The sequence below is a fragment of the Saccoglossus kowalevskii genome, chromosome 8, assembly GCF_978046115.1.
Source record: "Saccoglossus kowalevskii chromosome 8, keSacKowa6.1, whole genome shotgun sequence".
NCBI classification, from domain to species: domain Eukaryota; kingdom Metazoa; phylum Hemichordata; class Enteropneusta; family Harrimaniidae; genus Saccoglossus; species Saccoglossus kowalevskii.
In genome coordinates, this window is record NC_140648.1 from 22,491,626 (window position 1) to 22,501,853 (window position 10,228).

A 10,228-nucleotide genomic window follows, 5' to 3' on the forward strand; every position below is an offset into this window, starting at 1 on the left:
GGGACTGTATTTATTGTTGCCAACTTTTTTATTGATATTCCATACAAGGAAGTGACTGCATTTATTGCAGCCAACATTTTCATTACAGAGAGGGTAACCTCATACTCACTTTATTAGTACATGCTTCACACAGAAGTCAATACTGTTGTTTTTTAGCATATTACCAAGGCTGAAGTCATTCTCAAATTTCCAAATTATACACATATAAAGTGAATGTTTCAAACATAACTAAAACATAATCTCTACATAATAAATCATTACTGAACATAAAATTTGTTTGAATACCTTTTTTTTATTCTTAATGGTACACACTGAATACATGTACATTAAAAAAATCAGCAATAGTTACATAAAGTAAATGATATCATCACAGCAAATGTCAATGGTGGATAGGGGGTGGGGCGACAACAAATTATCAAATATTCAGGTTTTAATATACATGTATGAGGGGCACACAATGAAACCATCCGTACTTAAACACTAAAAATATGGCAATGCTGCGTGATGGGATGGGTTGTTGTGTGCCCAACAAGTGTTGAACAAGGTGTGATACAGGTTTGTGAAACTGATATAACCATCTTTTAGAGCCCAGGCTTCATCATATTGTGAAGCTTTGAAATTATGTTCATAGTTTATCTATTCATATGCAAACAAGTTTGATCTTGCATACTGTTATTACCTATAATTGAAAATTTATCTGCTCTATTTGAAGTGCATCTAGACAAGCACATAAACCAAAATTAATTTATACTGGATCAATATAAATTGACTTGTTTTGACCATAACCATATATGAAAGCACATGCTAACAGAAGCATTCAAGACACATGTAAGAAAGATGAAACTCATTCTTGCATGTATTACATATTTGATAACCCACCCCCAACCAACTAAATGGCATACAGAAGACCTGTAGCCAGAGTTAAGAATAATGCTGTTTTGACTTTGATTGCCTTTTATATGTTGTTATCAGATTGTACACACAATACTTTATGTTTTTCCATGACCTGCTGGCCAGTACTTGATTCTCTTTCAGACAGTTAGTACATTCAATCTTTCCAGGAACTTTTAACATTCTGATATTTCTCATAAAATAGTTTTTAACTATTGTCCGTTCTTCTGTGGTCCACATCTTTTTCCCATCACTCACACCTAAGCACAAGAGAAAATGTAATTAAACCATAAGAGGTCCAAAAGAACTTAGTGCATGGAAATAAAACTGTCTAGTATTCAAGACTTAATGATAGCAAGCAATGTAGAAACCACAAGACAAATTAATTTTTAACTGAGAGCAAAATATATATGACTTCGTGCTTAGGAAGGGAATACAATCAATCAATTATAATACCTTTATCAGGTTCTCTCTGTAAATAAGCTTTCTTAGTTTCTGACTGCATAGGGTTATCTGTGGAAGTTCTCTTGTTATACAGTGATGACATGATTACATCTGGAATAAAAATAACACAAATCAAGGCAGTTAGTAAATGAAGCTGAAATCACAAGTAATGGAGCACTGAAAACAAACCCAAAAGAATGACACCCTCGAAGGTTTCGCACACTATACTTTGTCTACATTCACTAGGAAAGTACTTTTTTGTTGCGAGCAGTTCAAATTTATGAGTTAAGACGTTATTCAGGAAATTTCTCCCAAACAAGCATGGATACTCTACTCCTACAAGCAGGAGATTTGTGATGGAATGCAACAACTAATGATACTTTCTGCAGAAAACCCATTTACCAGACATTATTTAGCAATAAGAGGTCAAGTACTAGTACAGGGATGTGTTCAATGAGCGAGATGCAGAAAAAACACATTATTTAAGAGGCCATTTCCATCCATTATGGCAGCGAGAAATCCATTATTTCAATTATAATGCCCAAAATGTAGTGATGTGCTCAAGAAAAAGGACAACAACTCTGTTGTTATTGCGTCCTGACTTTAACACGTTCACAAACAAATGGCATACAAAAACATGTTTATAGGTAATTTTGCAATTAAAAAGACCAGGATTTTCTAACTTAAACGACTAGTAATGGATTTGTTGTTTAAACAATCTTCACAAGTGCGGACAATTTGGTATATTGCTGATCTTTTTTGTGCATTGTCCTCAAGCACTACCCTGTTATTGTCTGATAATGTTACAGCATCTGGTACTGATCAACCAATGAAACCACACGATAACTAATAAGAGATAAAATAAAAACAATACCTTCCGCTGATTTTTTCTTCTTTTTTGGTGAGGAATCACTGGTAGAATATGTGGAGGTTCTTTTATTAGAAACTTGTGTCTTGTTCACAGCAAGATCTAGATTTGAATTAATAGATAAGAAAATTTAATGCTGTTTAATATTAATTGTCATTTTATCATTTTCCATGATAAATATTGTGGTGGAATACAATTTCTGTAGGTATGGGATGGGAAAATACTGATATAGAGATAACAAGCAAAGCAGTGACCGTAGACTTGAAGAGAACGTACACAAGTGTTATTATGACAAGTGTGTAGTGTAACTTGCTGAAAACTTGGTCAGAATAAGTAATGACTTTGCAAAGACTAAAAATTACGTGACCAACTAGGACTGAGTAGGAGAAATCGCCTGTACAGTTGTGCTGACTAGAGTGATATTTAACACATTTTATAGCAAGTCACTGTCAACATTGTTGGGAGTTTAATAGTTATGGTGTACTCACTTTGAACCAACTTGGAATCCTGACTCCAACAAGTGAGGATTGACTGGGGATTTGTAGATGTGTGTACCAGCCACAGAAAGCCGATACCAGCTTATCTGTCACTTGACTATTGTAGGGGTGCACCCATAGGAAAGCGGATTGAACCAGGCCATTAACGTCAATGAATTCCTACATTGCTTATTAGTTGGAATAATACTGGTGTACTTTGGATTTAACACTGGTACCAGTGGTAATCGCACAGGAGGAATGGTTAGAGGACTCTATTGACCGGGTAATTTAACTAAGATAGCAAACCCCTAACTCAACCACAGACACCCAAATGTGACCCTGGTAATCTGAGAATAAGCTCGTTGTAGACCACTCAGGAGACCCTGTGGGAACCCTATCCACTGAACCAATAAAGTGCTACCAGTGGTGTTAGGAAAGCTGACTCACCGCTGACTTATTTTATAACCAGTGGCCAGTTATTTAATAAAGTGCTAGAAAATATTTCTTGGACGAGTTGTTTCAAGTTAAAATTGCAACTGAGAACACAGATTAGTTACAGTTAAAAATAAGTTTAGTCTTACGGTAAGGGAAATAAAATTACCTTCAACAGATTTCTTCATAGGTAAAAGGAAATCCGTCTTCTTAAGTTCTAGGGATGGAGTATGCACAGAAGCTCTCTTTGACATGTGCGTCTTAGAATCTTCTGAAGCTAAAAATAAAAAAAAATACAATTTTATCAGAACAATCAATATGGCAAATGCAATTAATTTTGAACAAAATTATACCATGCATGTCTGGAAAACAGTTAAACAGATAAATTGATGTTATATTCAGTTGTTATTTCAAGTACTGTCTTTGTCCCAAATACCAATGAATCAAATCACGTTCAAGAATTCAACAAGTCATTGTCAATGACACGTCCCCGTTCCGTTCATATTTGAGTGACATATACATTCAAAGCAGATCATGACCGAAATGCACCTGCATATGTACAACACATTGAACAAAATCCATCCATGCATGACTGAGATCCGGTTCTGGAATTGGGAAAATACATGATTTTGATGCATTTTCGGCCTTAAAATGGCCATCATTCAGCTATTGTTAAGCGGATCATGAAACAAACGCACATATCTATTTGTGACATGATGTATCTTGTGTGTGTGAAGTTTGAACTTGATCAATCCAGACATGTCTTGGATACGGATCCAGAACTGAATTTTTTAAAACAAAATGGCCACCAGTCGGCCATTTTGAACTTGATCTGGAAAAAAAAATGACGTGCATCAAGGTCCTATTATGTTTAATGTATGTACCAAATTTCAACAAAATCCGTCCATGCATAACTGAGATCCGGGTTCGGAATGGTGAAAATGTGCGATTTCAACCTTAAAGCGGCCGCCATTTGGCTATCGTTAATGAAATCATGAAACAAATACACATACATATTTGTGACATGATGTACCTTGTGTGTGTGAAGTTTGAACTTGATCAATCCAGACATGTCTCGGATGCGGATCCAGAACTGAATTCTTTAAAACAAAATGGCCGCCAGTCGGCCATTTCGAACTTGATCCAGAAAAAAAATAACGTGCATCAAGGTCCTATTATGTTTAATGTATGTACCAAATTTGACTGAAATCCGTCCGTGCATAACTGAGATCCGGGTCTGGAATGGTGAAAATGTGCGATATCAATGCATTTTCGGCCTTGAAGCGGCCGCCATTTGGCTATCGTTAATGAGATCATGAAACAAATGCACATACATAATTGTGACATGATGTACCTTGTGTGTGTGAAGTTTGAACTCGATCAATCCAAGCATGTCTCAGATACGGATCCAGAACTGAATTCTTTAAAACAAAATGGCCGCCAGTTGGCCATTTCAAACCCGATCCCCCCCCCAAAAAAGACGTGCATCAAGGTCCTATTATGTTTAATGTATGTACCAAATTTGAACGAAATACGTCCATGCATAACTGAGATCCGGGTCCGGAATGGTGAAAATGTCTGATTTTGATGCATTTTCGGCCTTAAAATGGCCGCTATTCGGCTATCGTTATCGGATCATGAAAAAAATGCATGTGCATATGTCCCATATAATGTGTGATGTATGAGTGAAGTTTGAACTTAATCGGCCCATGCATGTTCGAGATACAGGTGATCACGGACGCACGCACACAGGGCAAAACATAAGTCCCCGTTTTCGGACTACGTTCGAACGGGGACTAATAAGCTCACTTCAGAAATAAAACTGTTGCCAGTCAGACAATGTTAATCACATCATGAAAAAAAAAAACTTTGTGAGATGATCATACAGAATTTGAGTGAAATAAGTACAGCCATGACTGGGAACTGTAAAATGTCTCTCATTATGTCTAAAAATGGCAGCTTACCTGCTTCTACAATACAACGTGATATATCTTCTCTAAATTGCACTATGTTGTCCATGTCATACATTAATTTTGTAGACTGTCCATTAGCAAACTGCTCTGCAAACTGAAAAGTATTATGACATTATCAGCAATAAAATAAACATTGCTGTCGATACAACGGCCTGATATATGATACATACATTGAGAAAGTACTGTAAAACCATTTATTTTCACTGACATTTAATATATCACTATTTTAATTTTAAATGCAGCTGAAAGTTCATAATTACCTTGATGACTAACACACCACATGATACAGCATCATCTTGCATTGTATGATCCACTTTCAATATAGTATAAGTACTGACTTCACCCTTCTTACTTGCATAATTACTAAAAGATAACAGATATTTTAGTTGTTGAAAATGAAAAATCTTGTGCAAGAGTTAGGTGCATTTTTTGTGTTACGGTAAGTAAACTATGGCATGTAGGTGGCACAGGATCCTACTGATAATTTATAGCAAACACTTGTATCAAGAATAATACTTGAAGTAGGAGTGCATATGGATCCAACCTTATCCAATTCTTGGTAATTTGCTCCACAACTACATGTATGTCATATTTTGTTATAGCAACCAAACACTCTTGGGGACATAGTTATGTTCAAACAATAACTACCTATTTCTCATACTACAGTATATCCCAGAACTTTGAGTTAAATTAAAAATCTACAAAATTATGCAAAAACAGAAAAAAATCAATTATAATTGAACTCTTCCTACTTACTTCCAATTCCGCTGAATTGTCACCATTGTCTCTTTACTTTCACCAGTAGAATTCAGATATATTATTTCATGACTTTTTTGCTTAACCACCTGTAAAGCATTACAAAAATCAATTCTCATATTGGACAGAAATAAACTAGTCATTGAAAATGACACAGTCCCCGTTAAATATTTGAAAGTTTTCTTTGTGCTCGTCATATTAAAGCGGAGGGGTTGTCGCGAGCGTGTCCTTGAAACTTGAGTTCCAAGTGGTGTATACAACAGATTGTTTATTTACATCAAAACACATGTTCCGTGTAGTAGTAATATGGCCAAAATAAAAACAGCCGTTATTCTGCCATCTTTGATCTGATTATGAAACACACTTGATATGTACGATGTATGTGCCAATACGAATGAAAATGGTACATAAATTGTGGAAATATAGTAGTAAGGCCAAAAAGTCAAATGGCTGTCACAATTTGTCATGGACATGCATCCTAACATGTATAAAGTAAATGTATGTGCCAAATTTGAATGAAAACTGACAGAGCACATCCAAGATACCACATAAAAAAAAAAAAAGATGCAAAATTCAATTGATCCAATTGCAAAATAAATCGTCATGGACATGTATCTTAGCATGTATAATCTATGTACCAAGTTTGAATGACAACTGACAAAGCATGTCCAAAATACAAAATTTTCAAAAAACAAGATGGCTGCTAGTCGGTCATTTTGAATCGAATCGCTGAACCACTGCATGTGCATATGTCCCACATAAGATACTAGGCACATGCAAAGAATTAACATAATCGGTCCAAAGGGATTCTGAGATATGACTCCGGACGGACGCACGGATCATTCGAACGGGGACTAATAAAATTGTTCAGTACTGATGGATTTATGCAAAGCAAATGGAAAACAATTATACAAGAATTTTAGAGTCAACTGTAAAATTGAAAATGGTGCCTGAATTATTTACAGTATTTTACAACTTACCACAAGTGTCCAATGTCCATTTATTATGCCAGAATTAGTTGTTTCTCCACCTTCAAACATAGCACCTATTACCATCTCATACTTGGAAAGATTTATCTGTAAATACATTGTATGCATTAGTAATAATACACATGACTAGTAACAATTGTTGCTAAATGGAAGAAACAAATTTCCACTAGCTGACTAGTCTGGAAAATATTAAATGATAATTACCTTTTTTGGTTTGGCCATTTCACCCTTCAAACAAATAGATGTCATTAAATTGTGGTCAAAAAAAAGAATGGCCTGAAAACAATATAAAATTACATTGTCAGCAATGAAATAAAGGAGATTATGTTTAATGATAAGCAATGAATAAACTGTGGCAACAAAGCATAACAGCAGACACCAATGGAGGAAATAAGTACTAAAAAACTGTTGAAGTGCACTACACTTTGGATATTGTGCACTAATAGGAAAAAATATATTTCAATACATATACACTGTATTTTACATAATATTCACATCAGATAGCATCAGAAAGTGATGAACAGTGCATGAATAACTCAATCTAAATAAATAAAATTCATTTCGTCCGATTGTGAATGCTCAACACAGACCTGACAAACTTTCATAGAGAATGGTCAATCAGAATGCATCTTTAAATAGTAGCACAAATTATTAACATATTCTAGTAGTTACTCAAGTGACTTATAAATGAATGAGTGTCAAATGTTAAACACTTTTTTAATCTCATTGATGATCATTATATATCTAAGGCATTCCCATTGAGGTCAGGTCAACAAAGAAGTTGTGAATCAGAGACCCCCCTCCCATCCCCTCCATTAATCTGCCATGCTGTTATGTTGACAGAAAAGAGAATCAGAGAGACCCACACTCCACAATCATCATAAACAAACACAGACTAAATAACACAAATACCAATGGTAACCAGTCAAATATCAAATTACAAAAGCAATATTGGGGAAAATACAACCAAATATGTTATCATACCAATTTAAGTTTGATTGAAAATGACATTGATATGTGAACAAAGTCTATCAATTTTGAACAAATTATCACTGTCAGGGTCAGGGATACCCTGAAACAGAATATCTACAAGAAAAACAAGATTTCTTTCCATTGAGCAGCAATAAGTAAAAGTTTACCAAAATCTTTATCATTCAATATGCAATTAAATCTTAAACTCAGCTTCCCAATTCAGCCATCACCATTCCACCTGTTCAGAACCTTTCAACATAAAATAAATACCTTTTTCTCTCTTGTGGCAATATAAATAGCAGAGTTCACAATATCATCTGACAGCTGTTTTTTATGGCCCAGGTCCAATATACTGTTCTTCATTATCGAGTAGGGCCCTACTTTCATTGTATCTACATCACCTGTAAAACAACATAAACCATTCAAAAACCCTATTACAATAAATACTTTTTCTATCAGGTTGATGTGGTTGTATCTTGTAGATCTGTATAAGCATCAGTGGCAGTCTTTTTCAGATACGCATGTTTACCTTCACAACATCTTCAACTAATGGAAGAAATTTTGGCATGTTCCTCTTCCTTTCATTCATAGTATTAAGTGCATGTAAATACTGAACACCAAGTGCCTTAGGAAATGGTGAATTAAACTGAACACTAAATATATGAACAAACCTTTAGAAACATCTTCATCATCAATATGCATACATTTGTCTTGTAGTTTTCCATTTATATCTGTATTATTATTATTATTATTATTATTCATTTCTTGAAATTCCTCATCTTCAATGATATTACCAGTATTCAGTAGGTCTTCATTCTCACATTCATCTATAATTCACACAATTTTGAAAAGTTAGTAAGCCAAATGACAAATATCATACGACTTATTTCAATTCTCGTCCTAAGACAGTGCTCAAAGAGATTACAGCATAACTACTGCAAAGATTGTTCAGTGTCATTGATAAAAACTATTTCCTGAACAAATACTAACCTAATATCAATACACAATAGACTGTTCATTCTATCGGTCATTCTGGTTTTTCTGCTGGCATATACAAGGGGACAATTTTTGTTGTTATCTTTAACAGTGTCAGCAAATACTGATAATCGTTGGCTAGTGCATATTTGATACTAATAACAATTCCCCATAATCATTGATTGAAATTCCATCAACAAATTCAGGCATTTCAATTTAGGGAAAGGTGACCAGCCTATATGCTAGTTCCATATTTGACATACAACTAAAGAAGGTGACGATGATTGAGTAAAAACAATAGTTGGAGTGTCATAGCAGTGAAACGCAGAATTTATCATGGGATAAAACACTACTCACCATCTATGTTGATTTCTATTTCATCAAGTCCTTTGTTCTTGAATTCTCCAATATTTCCTTTCTCAAATGCCATCAGAATTCTGCTGACCTTTGCAATTTGTAATGTATTCTGTGGAAGTCTGTAAAACTCTCGATGGACTCTTATGTCATGTCCCAAAAATCCAGCAAGGATGTCTTGCTCATTGTCTTTCAAATTGAAGATTTGTGACATTGTAGCAATTTGTTTCCTTAAATTTGTAGAGGTGAACCGTTCAGCATGTTCAATGCCACATTTTGTTACAAACTTTCTCAGGCATACTGTTGCACGTACTGGGCGCAGTGAGTTTTGTAAACACGCAAAAATGTATGGATTTGCCACATTGACTTCAACAGCTTTTCTTTTTTCAATAAGTAATTTTATCTGATTACAGTGATCCTTGGTTAATAGAACAGGCACATTTCTTCCTCTTTTGCCTTTTATTTCAACTCTATCAATCAAACGACACAGATTTTGCTCCCAACTTGTCAAAGATGAACCAGCTTCTTGATTGACTCCTCTTACTTCTTTAAAATCTTCTAGAAGCATTCTTTCCATTTCCCCACTCCTCCTCCTATTGAATAAAATCAATTGGGCTAACGTTATCTCGCTCAAATTCTTCCAGGTTGATGTGGTTGTATCTTCTTGTAGATCTTTATAAGCATCAGTGGCAGTCTTTTTCAGATACACGTTTACCTTCACAACATCTTCAACTAATGGAAGAAATTTTGGCATGTTCCTCTTCCTTTCATTCATAGTATTAAGTGCATGTGAACTTATCGACTGTGCCCACTGTATCTCACACAATTTAAGGAATTTCTTAGCTGCTAATTCGTTGGTAGAGTCTTCATTTTTGATTGCCTCAGCCATGCAGATTGTAGTACATTTCTTTAGAGAGTGACCCAACTTTAATGCGAGAGAAGGTTTTCCAAGAACTCTGTCGTCAAGGTTATAGTCTGCCAACTGCTGTGTTGCCTGGATTACGATTTCAAACTTTGAAGGATGAATATATTCTTTTAGGGAGGATGCATTTTTCTTACTGATCTTTCTAAGTTGTATTAGAAGTTTTGCAAGTTCTC

General features: G+C 35.0%; 1 protein-coding gene across 1 annotated transcript; it reads right to left on the minus strand.

Annotated features, from left to right (window-relative positions):
- Nucleotides 1-272: 272 nt before the first annotated feature.
- LOC146739427 (uncharacterized) lies at nucleotides 273-8,540 on the minus strand. The gene is made up of 11 exons (XM_085502961.1): nucleotides 8,473-8,540; nucleotides 8,072-8,202; nucleotides 7,034-7,105; nucleotides 6,821-6,916; nucleotides 5,841-5,929; nucleotides 5,345-5,447; nucleotides 5,076-5,178; nucleotides 3,281-3,388; nucleotides 2,210-2,305; nucleotides 1,348-1,446; nucleotides 273-1,151 (listed from the first exon to the last, which is right to left on the minus strand). The coding sequence occupies exons 1-11, from the start codon at nucleotides 8,501-8,503 to the stop codon at nucleotides 922-924; spliced, it is 1,158 nt and encodes a 385-aa protein (XP_085359087.1). The 5' UTR covers nucleotides 8,504-8,540; the 3' UTR covers nucleotides 273-921.
- Between the last annotated feature and the right edge of the window lie 1,688 nt (nucleotides 8,541-10,228).